Raw genomic sequence first — 20066 nt, 5'->3', positions numbered from 1 at the left:
GAAAGTCTGGAAATCCGTATGAAATTAATAAAGGAAGTAGCTAATATTAAGGGCATGTGTTAAGGTTTTCAAAAAAAGATGTTAAGGTTTTTTTTAAAAAAAAAAGAAAGTATTTATTGAGCAAAATTAAATTTCAATCTTTTGAAAAATAAATTGGTGCAGTTATTTATTGAGCAAAATTAAATTTCAATCTTTTGAAAAATAAATTGGTGCAATTTTCAGTGCAAATTTTTTATCTTTGATATGATAACACCTGTCCTAAGGACACAAGTTAGTAGTATTTTTCATATTTCTTTTGTTTAATCAAAATACGACATTTATTAATTTATGTAGAAAAAATAATAATTGCTAACATGTGCCCATGTTAAAGAATTTTGTCTTGAAAATTGTACAAATTTAATTCTTAAAGAGTTGAAACTTAATTTTATTCATTAAATATACACCCTCCGGTCACTAATATAAGCAAAAATTTACATTTTAGGTTCATTCATTTAATGATGTATGTAGTCTATAATAAAGACTATGTCCATCATTAAATGAATGAATTTAAAATGTAAATTTTTGCTTATAATAGTGACCGGAGGGTGTATACACTAAATTTGGAATTCTTAACATGTGCCATAAGGCATGACCCATATGATTATTAAAAGATTTTTACCAATGAAATGGACACATAATGTCTAGTGACAAAAGATTTTTTTCTAAATTTTGCAATGTTGTACATGTTAAGGTGTAATTAATGCAGTGCTTTCTTCAGCATAAACTAGTACTCCATCCGTTGCACAATGAGTGTCGTTTAAGGTTTTGACACACAAATTAAGAAATGAAATGAAAATAATCATTAGACATAATATTTTTACTAATCTGTCTTACTTTATAAGAAAAAGACAAATTTAAAGTGTATTGAAAATTGTGCGAGAGAAAATTTGGAGTATTTATTGAGGATAGTGCTGGAAGAAAAAAATTAAAACTGTATTGAAAATGTAAAGTGACATTCGTTTTGAAACAATTTTTTTGGCTAAAACGACACTCATTGTGAAACGGAGGAATACTGTAAGAACTACTCTTTTCTTGAAAAATGATTTTTTTTTTCCTTTATCCTTTTAATCATTTTATTTATCTTTACTACCAGCTACACAGGACAATCTCATGACCATAAAGAGACCTAGAATGCTATCATATGCATAAATTATTTTAAAGTACTAAATAATCCGTGCCAGATTCTTAATGTAACATCAAGTTATACAAGGACTAAATACACTCATGAATGAATCTAAAAATCAAACTTTTATTTATATTAGTGACCGGAGGGTGTAGATCACTTGTCTACCGTATGATTTATGCAATAAATAAAAATTAGTGTATTATAATTTTCATCGTGCTTTTATCTTGCATAAAAAAGTTACATTTTTATCTATAAGATACTATTTTCATCGCACTTTTATCTTGAATAAAAAAGTTCCATTTTTATCTATACGATACTTGAGAGGCACATTACAATTTTTTTTAACAAACAAAAATGAATTAACTAATAAAATACATATTTCTCTTTTAACTAATAGATCACTAACAAATATTTATTTCATATATAACTTATATGATAAATTATAATTATTGTATTATAACTTTCAACACACTTTCATCTATAAGATATTTAACAGATAAATAGGTAATAAAATGCATATTTATCTTTTAATTAATTAACAAATGATAAACATTTTCGCGTGTATTCTAATTATCCAATGACAAAAAATTTCTCGTGTATCATTTTTTATAGAATAATGAAATAACATAAAAACTAAGAGTGAGACTAGAGTTGCTACACTTCATTTCATCAAAATGTGACTTAAGACTAAGGGAGGAAGGAGGGGAATCTACTACAGTTCAATCAAATGATCCATGATGGCCTAGGTTTGTTAGAAGATCTTCATAACTATTGGTTTCTCTATAAATATGAGAATGAATAGTGCTAACAACACTCTCTTTTCAATACTTTCCTATACACTCACTTTCTTATTGGCTTAAATTAAAGTGAGACATACATTAATTTCATCAAATTAGAGAGTGAATGTTAGAGAGAGTGTTGAAAAGATAGTACCCCTAGCATACCTCATATGAGAATACTTGTACAATCCAATATTAGAGATTGAGAGAATGAAGGATGTCAACAAAGATATATAGGTTTTACCCTCAAAAAAAAAAAAAAAAAACAAAGATATATAGGTTGGTGAGCAACAATGGACGTGGTACCCTTTTTACCAGGTTATAGCCGAAGAGTCTACTTCAACAAGAAGAAAATGAATAGATAAACTAACGAATTCAAGTCAAGGTTGAGGCCCCAAAGCACAACAAAGATGGCCATAGAGGTTCCCAAATTGCAATGAAATAAATTAATGAAATATCATGTGTACTCTCTAATTAATCCACCACATGCACTAGATCTGCCGTAGGCTCGATGAGACCCGTCAATATTAAACTTCAAAAAAAAAATATATATATATCACAAGGAAGTTGCCAAGCAAAGTACAATTCTTTCTTTCGGTTTCTAAAGTAAAAATTTGAGCTAATAGTATGAGTTGTATTTAATGAAAAACATTTGTCATATGTATGGTTTTGTACAAATAATTGATTTGTGATTGTTGACATTTTAACAAATTGATCGATGACAAACATTTGTCATGTGTATGATTTTGTACGATAAATTATAAGACTTAATTGCACTTTTGATTCCTTTGTTTTATCAAACTCACAAAAATGGTTTCATAAGGGACTAAAAGCACAATTAAACCTTATAAACAATGGTTGCTACTTTGTGAAGGTAGCATCACGCTACTCAGCTCGACAAACTAACTACCATGTCAGACCTTTACAAAGATTTGTGTCACATTCTAACCAATGTGTGACTTAATATATCCGAGATGGTGCTGTCTTAATTAAGTTGGAACATCCTTTCTAAAATGATTTTACTTGGTCCTCCCCCAACTACTTTTGACAGGTTCTAACACTGCATCTCAAAAATATTGCAGTTGATATTATAATTCATAATTTCATATTACAAATTTAGAAATAGGGTCTTGTTAACCGGTGTCCCTGGGGCATTGGTTAAGGAATGCAAAAGTAGAAAAATTATCTTGAAAATATAAACCGTTACTTTTGACTAACTAATTATTACACAACTTTTTAATAAAATCTTACATCTTTTATATGCTTAACCAATATGCCCCGGGGGCACTGGTTAACATTCTCCTTAGAAATAAACCCTTATTTTCATCTTAGTCTCAACAAGACATGTTACACTCATCTTGGTCTTACACATAATTTAATTTGATCTGTACATTATACATACTGTGTACTGATAAACTTTTGAATTATTGGACCAAATTAGAGCCACTGACATGTATAGAGGGATTAAATCTATAAGTTATACAAGGACTAAATACACTAAAAAAGTATGATCCAAAACCAATGTTGAAGTAGTGAAAAACAGCATATATATATATATATATATATATATATATATATTTAAATTGAACAAACACACACCTGGATTATAGCTTAGAGACAAGCAACATTATAACTTGCAACTACTCGTCCGTTTCTGGTTTTGTTCCAATAAGTCCATAACAGACTCAAATTTCTCTAATGTATCGTCAACATTTAATCCAGAACAAGAGTTCACTGTAAGAATATCAGAGAGATTATGAGATTTGTGTTTCATGAATTAGGCCTCCAATTACCTGTTTTGACCATAGAAGGCCTACAATCATGAACATGATATACTAGAGCTGATGACAAAGCTGTACCAAACTATCTACCTAATTCTCTCAAGAAAAGAATCTTTCATTATAAAAAAGAAAAATAACATGAAGAGCACAAACCTTGTCGCTCTCTTCTTTGGATGCTTATGAACCAATATCAGATGAAGCCTTAACCATAAAATGGAACAGCCTTGACAAAAGGGTGTTTGAGAAAATATAAGAAGGTGAATATGAGTTGGTTTTTGGAAGAAAAAAAAAACAACTATGTGGAGGGAAAAAAATAAGTTGGGTTTTGCTTAGAGTGGATTTAATTTAAGTGGTTCTTATTGGCAAGCAATGAAAGTGCAGAGTAAAGACTAAAGAGAAGGTATAAACTGAAATATGACCAGGTCAAATGTCCCACATCGTTGGCAGTGATTAGAATATATTGGAGCTCTGGTTATAAAATAAAAGGCTATGACATGAAATCGAATGTCTTTCTTGTTTCAAGGCAGAGTGGTTTCAGTTTAAAATTTAACTGGATATGGATTTAATTTTTTTGAGTTCAGCTTTTGAACTCCATCATTCAGCATTGATTATTTGATTTAATTCAAAATAATTGATGATGGATTTTATCTAATTGATGATGGATTTTATCAGCTGGACCAAAAAAATTGAATTATATTCGGTTTAAAAAGTGAATAATTTCGTCAATTTTTGTTTTTCAACGTGTCTTTAGCTAGTAAACATAGTTATCAAATGTATGTTTCATTGAATCAAATAGATAGTTATTTAAAATTGAACAGAAGTATTTAACTAAGGTTATTAACAAAAGGCTGAATTATGTTAACCTAACTAAAACTAAATACTTTAGTTAGGTTAATAAGAGTAAGTTAAGGTGACTAACAGAAGTATTTAACTACAATATCAAGTATGGATATATTGAAAATATTATAGTATCAATATGTCAACATTTAGGGATTGAAATAACCCATCGTTTAATCTTGATAAAAATACAAACAAAAAAACCCTTCTTGATTTATGAACTTATGCTATGTTTGATTTCACATTCAATTGTCATTTATCGTGTCTCTATGTTGTTTCCACCACAAAAATCCTTAAGCTATAAAGTGGGGTATTTGGTTTTCAAATGTTTAATATGAACCCAACGTGAAAGTACATCATAGTAAGAACAATATGTCTCATAATCTGATCTCATGCACACTCAAATTTTTTGATTTCATTGTATTTAAAATAGGAAACTTAAAATTTTAGAAATAGTGCACTGGTTAAGAAGTCAAGAAATTTTATTTTTAAATAAGTTCATAAATTATATATATATATTTTTTTTTTCTATCTAGAGCTTATCATTTATTTCCTTTAAATTATTCATGTCTTCTCATTTTACTTTTTCTCTTCAATTACTTTTGTAAGAGCTATGATACATAGACACCCTTAGGTGGCAATACACTCATTGACACCCACACAAAAATCTGACACGTGGCCACGTGGACCCTGCATAAGCATATTTTTCTCTTTCCTCTCCTCTTCTCTCTTCTTAGTGCATGGGGTGTACAAAGGTATATGAGAATAAAGGGTGTCTATGTAACATTTTCCCTTTTGTAAAGTGCACATGATAAGAATATTGTAGTTGGATCTTAAAAGTTGGGAGACACTTGCTTAAAGCAGACTGGAGTATATTGAAAAGTATTTGAAAGCTAGAAAAGGATTTATCGACTTAATAGGAAATTCTATTCCCTCAGTTTGATTAAGCACATGACAGATTGGTAAGGATGGGGTTAATGCAATTTTAATGCTACTTTGTGTATGTCTTGGAGATAATCTAGGTGTACTGCAGTAGGAATGGATAGCTGAATTTATCTATTGTCTTATGCACAATATATGTTATGCTGCTGTCACTTTGTGTATGATTCTTGGCACATCTTTTACGAAAAATTATGAATAAAATTCTTGTGTCGTTTCAAAAAAGAAAAAAAAAAAAAAGAGTGTGGAAGTATGTATATGTTGTTGGTGGCATTTTTATGTCAAAATTTACAATAGTTCACTTTTAGGAATATGAAGTATTTTGTGCCTTCACCAGCCTCCTGCTATAAGGCCTCCAGAAAATAACTATCCTGAACAATGTGCTAGCATTGAATTACTAATACTGATCACAAAGCTATACCAAACCAGTTAAACATATTTCTAATTCTCTAAAGAAAAGAACCTTTTATTGTAAAAAAAAAAAAAAAAAAAAAAGGGTCTTCAATCTCTTCTTTGGATGCTTCTGACCACAAAAAGGAACGGTCTTGGCAAACACTATTAGAAAAATAAAAGTGAAAGATTTAGAGAAACTAATTTGGGATCAAACTAGAAGTCAAACCTACCACACTCACTCTTCCACCATCAATGCCAATCGCACTATTTCTTGTATTCATTGTTGGAGTCTGGAGGGATGGTATAAAGTATAAGTTGAAGAATGACTGGTCAAATGTCCCACATCGGTAACTACGGGTAGAGCAGGGAGAAATTTTGTTATAAAATAAAGGGCTATGTCAACAAATAAAATTAATTAAATTAAATGTACTGGGGCATAATTTACATAAGTTGTTAAATGTTAAAATTAACTTTTAACTTTTTTTAGTGGTGGCCGGGGTTTGAATCTCGGATCTTGCATATTTTTATGCATTGTCCATAACAACTGAGCTAAGCTCACGAGGACAAATTAAAGTGGAAAAGGATATATGTAACCTTACCTATGTTTGGTAATGAATGTTAAAAAATTATTAAGATTGTCTTTATTTATTAGTCTCTCCATTTATTTTATTTAGAGAGATAAAGATTCGAAGAAGTTTAAAAATAAATAATTGGATCTACTATATACTTTTTTGTATCTATCTCTTATTAAATAGTATCATTCATTTATTTTTAGTAGTAAATTGTATCTATCTCTTATTAAATAGTATCATTCATTTATTTTTAGTAAATAGAGATGATCTTATCTCTATTTAAACTTTGGATACATTAAAAAATTGCAATAACAATGCTCTCGCACACATTTAGGGTCAAAATATTCAATCATTTAATTTTGATAAAAATACAAACAAAAAACTAGTAATAAATTATGGCCTTAGAAGAATGTAAGTGCATCAATAATAAGAATAGTATGTATCCTACACTCAAATTTTCTGATTTCTTTCATTGTTTGTAAATTATTCATGCCTTCTCATCTTAATTTTTCTCTTCTATTACTTTTGTAGAGTGTAACAAGAGAAGCTGAATTAGTTTTGTCGCAATATTTGGGGTAGAACATAGAAGTGATTGTGATAGGAACATTGAAGTTGGATGTTGAAAGTCAGAAAAAGATGTGATCAAGAGATAAATGGCCGTAAGCACCAAGCACTAAATAGTACTGTAATTAGGAAATGATAAATATATAAATAGGTTTGGATGTAATTATTTAATCTCCTAGAAAGAATGTAAAGTGATTGCATCCAAGTTTATTCCTTAATGGCGAAGACTGCGCACCTCACTAAGCGTAGTTCAAATTTTATTTTTATTTTATTACTTTATTATTTCAGTTTTATTCATATTTATCTTATTTTTATTTATTTATGAAAATCATAAATTATTGTTGTTACTATTTCATTTCATATATCGACAAAACAACAATTAATATATGCTGAATTACTTTTTTAGCCTCTTAACTATTTATTTCGTTTCATTTTGTCCTCCTAACTAGTTTTTATTCTGTTTAGGTCCCTTAGTTATATCTTCGTTATTCACATTGGTCTTTCTGTTGGTTTTTAAGAAAAAATGTCAAGTGACTGAGCAAACTTAATTAGCCCTGGAAAAGAGGGAAGAAGAGAATGAAAAATTAAAGATACTTCAGCAACAAACTAGATAAAATCATCAATGTAGCCATTTCCTTCTTCACAAAAATGTAAACAAAATGAAAAAAAACAGCATAGAACAACTAGATAAAATTAAGCTAGTAGCAATCCCATAAAAACATTAATTTAAAACACACATAAATATCATGCTTAAGAAACAAGATCTTCCTCCTTGTGTGTCTCAATAACAAGGTCGGAACGAGGGTAAGCAACACATGTGAGAACAAACCCAGCACTTAATTGATCATCATCAAGGAAGCTATTATCTGAATTATCCACTTCCCCTTCTACAACTTTTCCAGCACATGAAGAGCAAGCACCAGCCCTGCATGAGTAAGGAAGATCGATGCCTTGTTCCTCGGCTACGTCGAGAATGTACTCATTATCCGGGCAGGTAAGTTCTTTAGTTCCATCTGGGGTAATGAGCTTGATCTTGTAACTGGCCATGGCAGTGATACGACTTCCACGTCCGGCCTTCACACCAAATAAAGTCTGACCCACGTTAGGGAATGCTGTTAGGGTTGTGTTCATTGGCTGCCTCCTGATGAAGGAGGTGCTCACCATGGTTCCTGATAGGGCTGCTGTGGTGGTGGCCATGACTTTAGTGGTTGTGCAAAAGTGTGCTAGTATAGTAGAAACCAAGGCAGAGGGCTAGAAATGTTTGTGTTGATGATATCTTGGGTGTAGGGTTTTGTGTGGAAATAGTGCGTTTGTAACAAACAAACAAATAACATGGAATCCTATCTGCCACGTGGCAGCATTTTATTAGCTGTTTTATTATCCATTGTTACTGTTATTATCACTGGATGTTGATGATTGTGGTAGGCACAATGTTCCTTCCACAAGTTTCCAGAGCCAACCAAGTTTTCCCCATGTTAATTTAATGTTTGGCACATTTGCAAAGAGATTTATTTAAAACATTAAATGTATCTAACAGAATGGTACTAAAAACAGAAAGGGGAGGAACAAGGAGTATAAGATTCTCCAAGTAAGACATTTGTCCCAATTTCGAAGTAATAATGGCCAGTGGTTGCACAACTACCACATTACTGTGGTCTTTTCTCCAAACATTTAACAATGCACAGCTATGTTAGGCTTTTATTTTATTTTATTTTTTATAAAACAAGCTCTGTTAGGCTGTGAGCATCAGCAATACCATTACTTATATGGTGCTTTCACTTAATTTTCAGTTTTTCTGGTCTAACTCAAACATTAGCAATTGATTAAAAAAAAATCATTTTCTAAACACTTGACATATACAGATGTAACCAATTGAAAGAAGCTTTCTTATCAAAATATTGTGATGTAAATTTTTTAAGGGATATTCTGAAGCGCGGGTGAAAGACACCTTCCATTAAATGTTTGTCCTTGCCAAGCTGCATTTCACACACTAAGGTCCACTAAAATCCAGAGAGTACGGCAAAAACTGAGAAAAACGAAACTGTCATGAAGGACAGCAGCATAAATTGTATACCTAATTACAACTGTTATTTGGCAAAACCACTACAATATAGCTTAAGGTGCTGCATATAAGATTAGTAGTGGTCCGGCTCAAACTCGACCTAGAATGTCTTCGGCTCTTCTACAATGACGTAAAAAATATTCACACAGCCCAAAGAATAACTATTAAGGTAACTTAAATGCCACGCAAGCAATAATTGAAATTTAAACATGAACGAAGCATATAAGAATGATATTCGATCAGTGATCTCCATACAAAATTCATTTTTCAGACTTCTTCCCCTCTTTACATTACATTGGATAGTTGGAACTTGAAACCATGTTGGGGAATTAGACATAAGTCCTTCAATGGGGCTCCTATTTTATAAAGGGATGAAACAGTAACGAGAGTCCGATATTGTGCTAACTCTAAAATTAAAAAGACAGTCAATTACAGCCGGGGAAAAAATCTCAGGCTTCCCCCAATATAGAAAAAGAATACACCCTCATTACCAAAACCCTGTGATTCTACCTGTAAACATTGTTAGGTTCCCCACACATGACCAGAGGCTTCCTCCAAGAATTTATTGTCTCCAGCAACAAGCCTATGGAAGTGCTCCGGTTTGACTCAGAAAACCTTAATCACACTTGATGTTTCTGTAGATCCTTCTCACAAACAAATTGGAACCAAGAAAACCTACAGCTCCTGCACATTGGAACAAAAACTTTCAACCAACAGTTCAGGTGATAAAAGCAAAATCATTTATTTATTCCGCATATGATAAGATATCCTATCACATATGCAGGATGAAAATCTACAGAGAAATACGAGACTCACCGCAAAGAATTCCTAGTCCAAGAGAAAACATCAAAGTGTATCCAAAATAGAAGCTGGTTTGGAAGAACCCTGACATCTTTGTCTTCACGTAGTAATAATATATTGAGTATAAATACACATAAACTGATGTTGAGGCAGCTGAAAAGAAAGACGTCCATTGCCAGTGGTAGTTCTCAGCATTTAACAAAAAGTATGTCCCGACAATTGTCACACAAACAGTAACGATGGTGAGAATCAGAAAAACCAGTAGCATAAAGCCATACACATAGTACACCTGTTTGTCACAAAGGAGGAAACAGTGTAGATAAGCCAACAGTGTGTGTGTTCGCTAAATACAAACATAGAGTATTTGCTTTAAAGGGCCATTATCTAAGTCATTTTTCTTGATAAAGGCACGAGTAGCTGTTATGACAAAACCAACAAATAAAAGGAATTTGATAATTAAAACAAGTCGTGGCGCTGAAGTTCACCTTGTAATTCCAGAAGGAAGTAAATACAAAATACATTTCAATAAATATGCTGCCAAAGGGGAGCAGTCCTCCCATCAGAGAAACCACTGAAGGTGTGAGGTACCACTTCTTCTCAGGAATGGGACGAGGAATAGTTTTTACACGACATGGATTATTTGGAGCACCACTCCAGTTTCTTCCAACAACTGTACCAAGAAGTGCAAGAGGGAAAGAGATGAAAGCCCAAATGACAAAAACAACCACCATTGTGCCAAATGGGATAGCAGCTAGAGACCCATAGAATATAGCAATAGTGTTTAAGGCAAATCCAATTCCAAAGCACATGAATGGGAATAAAGAAGCTGTAAGGATCATGGATTTAATCCAGCTTTTACCTAACATGCAAATAAAAATAGTTATACAGTCATTCGAAACCAGAGAGAGAGAGAGAGAGAACTGAGCTAAGACAAAGCCACACAAAAAAAAAAAACTTCAAAGAGATTCCTACCCCCATTTCGTGAGTACATCCCCCCACTCACATAACCAGAAATGAACGATGTGAGAGCATAACAAACAATGAAGGTTGTGACAATTGCTCCTCGCCTGAGACACAATTAAGAGAATGTTAGTTGGCAGAGAATAAAAAGCAATGGACAAACATTATGAAGTCCATTACAAAAAACTAGAACAGTGCATACATAGCTGAGATATGCATGCAGGAATTTCCATGTGCTACATGATAATTGAATTCATTAAGGGTTAATTATGTTTCTAGTCCCTATAAAATAGCGACCTTGTAAGTTTAGTCCCTACTTAATTTTAATAGCATTTTTAGTCCCTAATTTTGTTTTTCTGCACTGAGTATTAGTCCCTACTCAATTCAAATTTGTTTAATTTATGCTTAAACTCTTAAATTTTTGAACAATTTTTTGCAGACATGTTTAGAACATTACTAAAAGTTTGTCCGCAAAAAATTATTGCAAAATTTGATTTCTACATCCAGATTTTATTACTTTTTATTTTTAACTTTTGTCGTTTTAAAAAATTCATATTTAATTCATTTCATGTCAGAAAATTCTAAATTTTAGTAAACGAACCTTTCATAGTGTTCTAATCTTGTCTCAAAAAAATCGTTCAAAAATTTAAGAGTTTAAAGATAATTAATCAAACTTTGTTTTAGCAGGGACTAAAATTATAAGTAAATTTTTTTTTATAGGGACTAAAAATGCTATTAAAATTAAGTAGGGACTAAACTTACAAGGTCGCTATTTTATAGGGACTAGAAACATAATTAACCCATTCATTAATTAGACTAATTTTGCAGTTAGTTGAATGCTATGCACATACCCAATATACAACATCCCAATAATAGCCAGTAAGATGACAAGAAGAACCAGCAGTGCTAGCTGAGCACCTGTGCCAACTACAGCTGAAAGAATAACTAAATAGCGAGGAGGCCGAAAAACATCACCGTGCACAAGTTTCCAGCCAGATTCTTCACTAACGTCTCTCTCCTGTAAACATGTAAGCAATGACGAAAAATTGTGATTAGAAAAACATAATTTTCTAGGAATGAAGAGTTCATATTCCATAAATAAGAACAGATAAAATTTATAAAACCATCACCAGAGATTCCAAATCATCATCTTCCCGAGCATATTTTGCATAGTCATTTCTTAGAGTTCGCATTAATATCATTGATACCAATCCAGTAAGGAAGATGACCATCATGAAAGAGTTGAAAATGGAGAACCAGTGAATCTATGAGGCAGAAAAGGAGGAGCAAAATTCTCAGTCACAGAGCTAAGGCAGGATCAACATGGATGAACACAGCAATTAACCAAAAATAAATATTTCAATATTATTTTTAAAAAAAATGGATTGTACCTGGTGCTCAAAGAAAGGATAGTCCAGGTAGACATCAAAGCGGCGTCCAAAAGTGATATTAGTAGGAACCCATTTGACAGAATATGTCAAATCCAAATGTTTTCCTGCCTCCACAGGCTTTGGGACATCTTGAGTGAGATTAACATGAATGATCTGCACAGAAGGAGACCTAAATATGAAACTCCACGGATCCCAAAACCCCTTATAAGATAGGATTAGATGTGTAAATAACTTCTGACCTGATCATTATTGTATTTAACAATAATATTCTTGTGTGTGTAAAGGACGTGCTTGCCATTATCGCTATGCTTATCAGGATGTAGCTCACCAACATATCCTTAAACATTAAAAAAAATATATCTTTCGTAATGATGAACAAATGAAATACAATATCACACCAAATAAAGAGAAAGAGGCGGTTCTAGGCATACCCCACAAAGGAAGATCATCTGAATTTGTGTTTAGCGCATTCCAGAGCAGACCAGAGAAATAACAACAACAAAAAAAACAAGTGAGTTATTCAGCAAAAATAGAAGGAAAAAAAAACTAGAAATTATTAAATTTAAAACAAGGAATGAGGATCAACCATCAGAACAAACCCTTACTCATAACATTATGACAACAATGAAGAAATAACATCAATTACCAAACACTATTGGATTTAAAAATGCTTTAGCAGTTATTTCACAAAGAATTCTTGATTCCATACTTCTCGGTTCTAGAGGTTATAAAACTGAAAACCAACACTGACCAAGGCATTCTAGAATAGTTAAGAAACAGCTTCATATAAAGAATCTGTAACTTAATACTTCTTTATGTCAAAACCATACATAAATGTCATCATGTAGACAGTAAGCTGTCAATGTAACTTCATACTCCTTTGACAGACATTGGTCCTGTTATCAACAGTAAGCTATCGGTGTGGTTGAATGAGATAGTGACACCCAAGCTCAGATCCAGGTAGTGTCTATCTCACCCCAGAGGCCAAAACATTATTGTACAGACATCAGTTAGCACATGACAACTGAGGGGATCTGGACCTGGTGTAACTATATCCCTGATTCTCAAGTGAAGACCACTTCATGGCTACGAGAATCAAGTAGCACCATAATGTCCTATTATAATCAAATGCAGTCGGAATGCTCATGAAACAAAAAACAATCAATCTAATAAAATGTTTTCATGAACGAGTTCATTGAAAACTAATAAGTTATCTAGGAAGTCACAGAACTATTTTAGGATCCAACTGTATGATGATGAAGCCAGAAGGTAGCAAGAGAGCATCATATGCCAATGATTCGTCAATAGGTGCAAACACAAGTTGTGCACACATGCTTGTGTTTGCACCTATTGATGAATCATTTGCAGGATGATGCCTTCAGACTTTCTCATCGTACCATTGGATGCTAAAACAGTTCAGTGACACTCCTCGATAATTTATTTGTTTTGAAGAGAACTTGTTCATGATAACATTTCTCAGATTGATTGTTTCTTGTTTCATTGCCATTTTAACTGCTTTTGACTCATAATAGGGCATCATGATGTTACTTGCTTCTGTTCCCATAAATAAGTCTTGAAACTGATTCTCAAGTCAAGACCACTTCATGGCTTGTTTAGTCTCCTCTAGGATTGATTAGAAGATGTCATGACCTGTAACTACTGCCAGCCTCTTCTAGTGAGATCTCCCTGATGCTGATTCTAAGATTGTAAAATAATTCATTCAATTGGATAGCGAAGACAGCAGGCATGGGGCTGTGTCCTCTGAAAGGAAATATTATTTACACCAACTTCTATGGTTTATACTCTTGCTCAAAGGGATATTTTTCCCCGATGTGTGTTTCTTAGTTTGTAGGTGTTTTCTGACCGCTTCTGTTATTTTTACGTTGTAACTGTTATTCTTGATGTTAGTGTACTGGCCTAAGGAAAACTTCATGCTAGCTTTCAACATTTCTTGAAAGTACAATCATTGTATGATTTAACAAAATAACAACTATAAGAAATGATTCAAAACATACCCATGAAAAATTCAAACCAGTAATTATTCTCTATTGCATGCTTGAACTGTTTAACCTTTGCATCATCAAGATCCATCTGGCAAAAGACCGTTTTATCCACATTTCCTGAAATAAGAGTATTCGTTAAAGCTGGTTTTCTTTTTGACAACTCTTCTATCATATAAATAGTACAAGAGAAGTTTTCATACTTAGGAACTTGATCTCAATTTGGCTGTCGATGAGTTCATTGCCACCCAGAACCTCACCAAGACCACCCCATTTGTGTGCAGCAGTAGAAGTGCTAGATGGGTGGCAAAATGGGAGACTGTAATAATTGTATGTTTCTTGTGGATTGTTATAGGGTCCAACTTTGTTCACCCAAAGGTTAACAGGATCATCCCGTTGATACTGCAATAAAATAAAATACATCCTTTTAAAAAAATGGAAGCCATACACTTCTTGAAACTACAAATGCAAGATGCATCAATCTGCTTCACTGGCTCATCAGGGAAAAAGGTTGTAAGCTAATAGATATAGGGGTTGGCTTAAAAGTTACAACTAATTAAGGATACTTACAAGTATGCAACCACGCCTATAGAGTAAGTAAAGTTATATTTATGTTATACAGAATCATAAAACAACAACTAGTTAAAGACAGAGAGCAGAGGATATTAAGTTATGAATGTGATTTATAATTTGAAGTTCAGTTCAATGTATGAGTTCGATGTATGAATGTATGATAATCAAGTAATCAACTGTTTAATTTATTGCTGGTTTCTGAAACAAAATTACAACACCATAGATTAGAAAAGCATGACACTATCATATTTAAAACTTCCATGGCTGTCCGAATAAAGTTGGTCTAATTAGCTAAAAAGTTAAAATCCAAAGTAGAATGCAATTAAGATATTCAGATAATCAGTTAATATTGAGTTAGACGGAGTAATAAACATAACACATCAGATGATGTCCTGGTCTTAACGTGCACTTAGGGGATCAAACACATATCAAAGTCAATCAAACTAATCCAATATTTAAAAACTTGGTTTTTGTCAAAATAAAAAACTTAAGGGCAGAATTCAACGTAATCGCACGATGCAGAGAGAATCCTACACACTCAATTCTTTTCAGATTAATCATTCCCGTTCGAAATTTTTCAATAATATTGCCAGCAGAGAGGACCAACAATTGTCAACCTCACTGTTGTAGAATCATGAACCAAAAAGTAAATAAACAGGATTATTGTGCTCCACATAAAAAGATTGCCAACCGATAAATATCACAGACTCACAGTAATGTAAAAACTATCTTGCTTCCATGATCGCTAAGACATAAACAGCCAAACAACTGCGGATTCGATTCCATGACAATTGAATCCATGCATGCAACAGCAAGCTATATACCAAAACCTGTTAATCAGGCACATTAATCTCACCTCACACTTCAACATAATGTTAAGTCTCTCAAAGCACGCTAAACCACCTCAGCACTACAGTGATTTATTTATTCAACATTAAATATAAATTATCCAAGATCACTAAATAATAACAATAGAACTAAACAGTGAATAAGAAGCTAAATTGTTGAATCTAATACAAAAAAGAAATTTTTTTTGTTGAGCATTGAACAGCATAATTAACACCTACATTATACAAACAAAAACCAAAAACCCAGTAAGATCCAACACTAAAAAACGCAACTTTACAACCATAACATTCATAAAACCAATTCCAAAACCAAAATCCGAAGCTAAAAGCTAAAAGGGTACACATTAAGCAGATCCAAATCACAACTGAGCAGAGAAAAAGTAGATCAAATCATGAGATCGGGAAAAAAAAGATGGGATTTTGATGATTACCTTGTGATCTGATTCTGAAGCGAAGGTTGAAGAAATGAAGAGAGAGAAGAAGAGGAAGAAGATGGATCGGGATTGGAAGGACATGGTGGTGATGGATGGGTTGAATTGGATTGAAGAGAGAACCCAACACAACACAAAAGCGTTACGAGAAGAGAAAGAGAGAAACTGAACAGAAGAAAGACTATAATAGTAATTAACGTTGTTGAAGATTGAAGAGTGGAAAAGAAGGTAAGGTTTTCATTGAATTGAAATGATGAATGGTGGTTTTGGTCTTATGGGTAAATAAATATTAATTAGGGTCAAATGCAATTTAGTGTACATTTTGTCTTGTTTTGCAAATTCAATATTCGATTCTATGATCGATTAATCTTATTTTTTTCGGACTTTGACCGACTAATATAAATGTCAATTTCCATATCCATTCACAAGAGTTATAGTAAAATCATGTATGGACCGACCTAACACAAAAATTGTGAACACTTCGAGAAATTGAGATCCAAAAGAAATACACTTTAAATCTCATTCTAATTTATTAAATTCTTTCATAAAAAAATCCTGCTTTATTAAATCAACTATTTTACTCCTTTACTTTAATATTTCTTTTTGCAATTTCCACTTTTAACATAATTCAACTATTTGTTAGTGAGTAAAAAAAAGATAGTTTTTTTGGTCAAGACAAAAAGTAGTTTGGCTGACAAAAGAAAGTAATAAAAAAAAAACTTGCAACTTATCTAATACAAAAGCAAAGATAAAGCTATCCATATGGAATTAAGCTCTAATTAATGGTGAATATTAGTAGTTATTAGTTATTAAGTTAGTTTTTTTTCTCCTTCACAAGTTTTGAACTTGGATCCTCAAATTTTTAACTCTTAGACTTTGTTTGCGAGTTTGGAGGGGAATGGAAGGAAAGGCTTGGAAAAAAAAAAGGAATGAGTAAGTGAAAGAATTAGATGACATTGGAAAAAGGGGCTTATTTTTCTTCAAAATATAAAAGTCTCCTCTTTTGGGGGAACTAAAAAATTATATTGGAGGAGGATTTCAGGGAGTTTGGGAGGGTTTATATGAATTCTTCAAATTTAATATATGTTGTTTAAATATTCTTAAAATTAAAAAATATTAATCATAAGCATTAATTTATCACTCTTTCAAAAAATGTGAAAGATTTCTCAATTTTTTTTCCAATATTTCTCTCCCTCTAAAGTCTTTCATTTCCCTCCTCTCCAAACTCCCAAACAAAGTCTTAGTGTAAGATAATTTTTAACTCCTTGACAAAAGAAGATAATGTCATGTATAAGATCATTTCCAAGCAGCTTGTGAATCTCACATGAGCAATTTACCAAGGGAAGGTAAGATACGGTGGAAGAAGTAGGAAACATGGGTGAAGTGTAGAGTGAGAAAAAAGATGGAAAAATGAAGAGTTGATGAGTTTTTTTTTAAGTGGTTTGGTGGAAACAATTCACATTTTTAAAATGAATAAGTGAGATATTCGAGATTCGAAACTCAACCTTGTATATAACAAAGTATTGTTCGTGACTACTGAACTATACTCATAAGACACTTTTTATTTGGTTAATAGAGTTTTTTTTTTTTTAATAATTAAAGGAAATGCAACCGTGCGTTTCAATATAGTTTCCCCCCTCCTTGAAAAAAGTATATAGTTTCTCCCCCTCAAAAACAAATTATAGTTTCTCTCTCTATTAACTATTAACAAATTTAATATCATTTCCAAAAATTTTATACTTGTTATTTGCTCAATGAAATTCTATGTTTAAAGATGGAATAGTATTTTTTTGATAGAAATTTTTGCGTGCGCAATTGCAGAGACTAATCATTCGAATCAAGTAGGACCACAATGAGTAACAAAACTCACCCCTCAAAAGAATTTAACATTGCATTCTCAAAGTTAAATTCAAACACACGACCTCTGATTAAACTGTAAGATATCATTTATCATCTCAACTAAATATTCATGTAAAGACGTAATAGGTATTATAGTTTAACTTTAGATATTAGTGTTATAAAAAAAATCAGCAATTAATGTTAACGAATCAAAATTTGAAAAGTCATATCACTTTTAACAAGCAATTTATAAATGTAATTCTATGCCATTATTTTAAAGGTGGCATTTACCATGGGAAAGGGTAATCCTTTCCCACCATGGGAAAGATGACATTTTGACCTTAGATATAATAATAAAAAATTTGAATGGTTGGGATCATAGACTTGCTACCCTTTTCTAACTTTTTGGTTGTACAATTGAAACAAAAATTTGTACCCCACATACAAATTAAATTTGTACCCCACATACAAATTAAATATAATTTAATTAATTGGGCTGATTTTATTTTTGAATTTTATGGGCTTAAGAGAATCTGAAAATAAACCAAAAAAAACTTAGAATATTACTTTTCTCATTTATTAAATATTACTTTTCTCATTTATTAAATTGTTCATTCATTGTCCCGTAAGTGTAGCTCAGTTGGTAGCTACCAGGGACAATGTTTGCAGGGGCCGGGGTTCGAACCCCGGATTCCTCACTTTTTCACACTTTAAAAAAGTGTGTGATCTTGCCGCCACTAGGCTATTGAACCGCCGCCACTAGGCTATTGAACAAAAAAAAAAATTTGTTCATTCATTATATCAGTGACATTTAACTACCGCTCGACATTTTTCAGCGGCAGTTAACTGTTGATACTTTTAAGATCGGTTAAATATAGACTATTGTAGTTATTTGTTACACGTTCGGAGAGTATTTGCTCATTGAGAAATATGTTCACTTCACTTTGTAGGATCCTACAATCCTTATTACTATCATATGATAGAAATTCCTAAATAACAAAACAACAATATTATTGCACCGCAAACTGAGTAATTTATTTCTAATAATTGATAAAAATCCAAACACGGTAATTTATTTCTAATAATAATTGATAAAATCCAAACACAATACCAGGGAATTACAATGAGCAATCAAAAAGGTATCTCCATACCCGCACACTAACGGAGCTGCAACGCCGGAAGAAGAAGCTAAAAAAGTGGCGTTTATCATAGGTGAGGTATAAAAAGTGGCGTTTTTTAATGAAGGAGGTGTAATCCAAATTTTAATTTAATATTGCACAAAATTTTGTTTGTCCAAATCAACACACCAAAAACAGCTCCCTCAAACTGGTTTCATTGGCAGCTGTCACTAAAAAGCACCTTTCCCATGGTGGGAAAGAATTAACCTTTCCATGGTAAATGCCACCTATTTTAAAATACTAAATACTAACAAGTGCACTAAATATAGTAAAAATATTTTAAAATTTGTGTACTATTTTTATTTATTTCATGCAACACTTGGGCTACTTTTTTTTACAAGGCTAAAAAAGAAAACTCAAAAGAAAAAAAATTACAACTAGAAAGTTCGAAAAACCTGTTAGAGAAGTGTGTAAATCATGAGATCGTGTAAGGCTCTGTTTGGTAAAAAATAGCGGATAGCTGATAAGCTAGCTGATAGCTTATAGCTGATGACTGATAGCTGATAAGCTAGCTGATAGCTTATAGCTAATGACAGATGACTTATAGCTGATAAGCTAATTGAAGTGTTTGGTAAAATTAGCGGTTCAACTAACTGATAAATGTAAAATGACATAAAAGGACATTCTTAATTCATAATAAGTATTAATAATTTAGTAATTTAAATTTATTAATTTAATATCCTCTCAAAAAAAAATTATTAATTTAATATATTTTTTATATATAATGAAATTAATTTTTATTTGCTAAAATTTTATGCTCTATTTTTTATTTTATTTAAGTGTTTATACTTACAAAAACTAAACATAATAATGGAATGTATTATTTAATTTTAAAAAAATGAAATGTATTATCATCTATATGTATTTTTTTAACGATCTGTATGTATTTATATACCAAAATTATATAGGTATTTGTTTCCAAAAAAACTACATATGTACTATCTATACTTCTT

At 32.0% G+C, this 20066-nt stretch overlaps 2 protein-coding genes across 2 annotated transcripts; both read right to left on the bottom strand.

Moving 5' to 3' along the window:
- Positions 1-7637: 7637 nt before the first annotated feature.
- LOC146933430 (2Fe-2S ferredoxin-like superfamily protein) lies at positions 7638-8304 on the bottom strand. Its single transcript, XM_085705217.1, has one exon. It carries the CDS (start codon positions 8225-8227, stop codon positions 7781-7783), a length of 447 nt encoding a protein of 148 aa, XP_085561343.1. The 5' UTR covers positions 8228-8304; the 3' UTR covers positions 7638-7780.
- A 984-nt stretch (positions 8305-9288) lies between these two features.
- LOC146933429 (transmembrane 9 superfamily member 1-like) lies at positions 9289-16351 on the bottom strand. Its single transcript, XM_085705216.1, has 12 exons — positions 16097-16351; positions 14448-14646; positions 14260-14364; positions 12676-12693; positions 12484-12581; positions 12245-12397; positions 11984-12118; positions 11705-11871; positions 10866-10960; positions 10379-10752; positions 9909-10182; positions 9289-9776 (listed from the first exon to the last, which is right to left on the bottom strand). The coding sequence occupies exons 1-12, from the start codon at positions 16178-16180 to the stop codon at positions 9709-9711; spliced, it is 1770 nt and encodes a 589-aa protein (XP_085561342.1). The 5' UTR covers positions 16181-16351; the 3' UTR covers positions 9289-9708.
- Positions 16352-20066: the final 3715 nt, after the last annotated feature.

Source organism: Medicago sativa, chromosome 4 (genome assembly GCF_051527215.1).
Source record: "Medicago sativa cultivar Bolivia chromosome 4, Bolivia_mono, whole genome shotgun sequence".
Classification (NCBI taxonomy): Eukaryota; Viridiplantae; Streptophyta; class Magnoliopsida; order Fabales; family Fabaceae; genus Medicago; species Medicago sativa.
The sequence above is the reverse complement of the archived record's forward strand: the minus strand, read 5'-3'. Positions and strand labels throughout refer to the sequence as shown.

Excerpts from the sequence above, each read along its gene's own strand:
- LOC146933429 (XM_085705216.1), bottom strand. The coding sequence starts at position 16,180 with ATGTCCTTCCAATCCCGATCCATCTTCTTCCTCTTCTTCTCTCTCTTC. Across the intron at positions 14,365-14,447 it reads AATTGAGATCAAGTTCCTAA|GAAATGTGGATAAAACGGTC; the intron begins GTATGAAAACTT and ends CTCTTATTTCAG. Across the intron at positions 12,398-12,483 it reads TTAAATACAATAATGATCAG|ATCATTCATGTTAATCTCAC; the intron begins GTCAGAAGTTAT and ends CCTTCTGTGCAG.
- LOC146933430 (XM_085705217.1), bottom strand. The coding sequence starts at position 8,227 with ATGGCCACCACCACAGCAGCCCTATCAGGAACCATGGTGAGCACCTCC.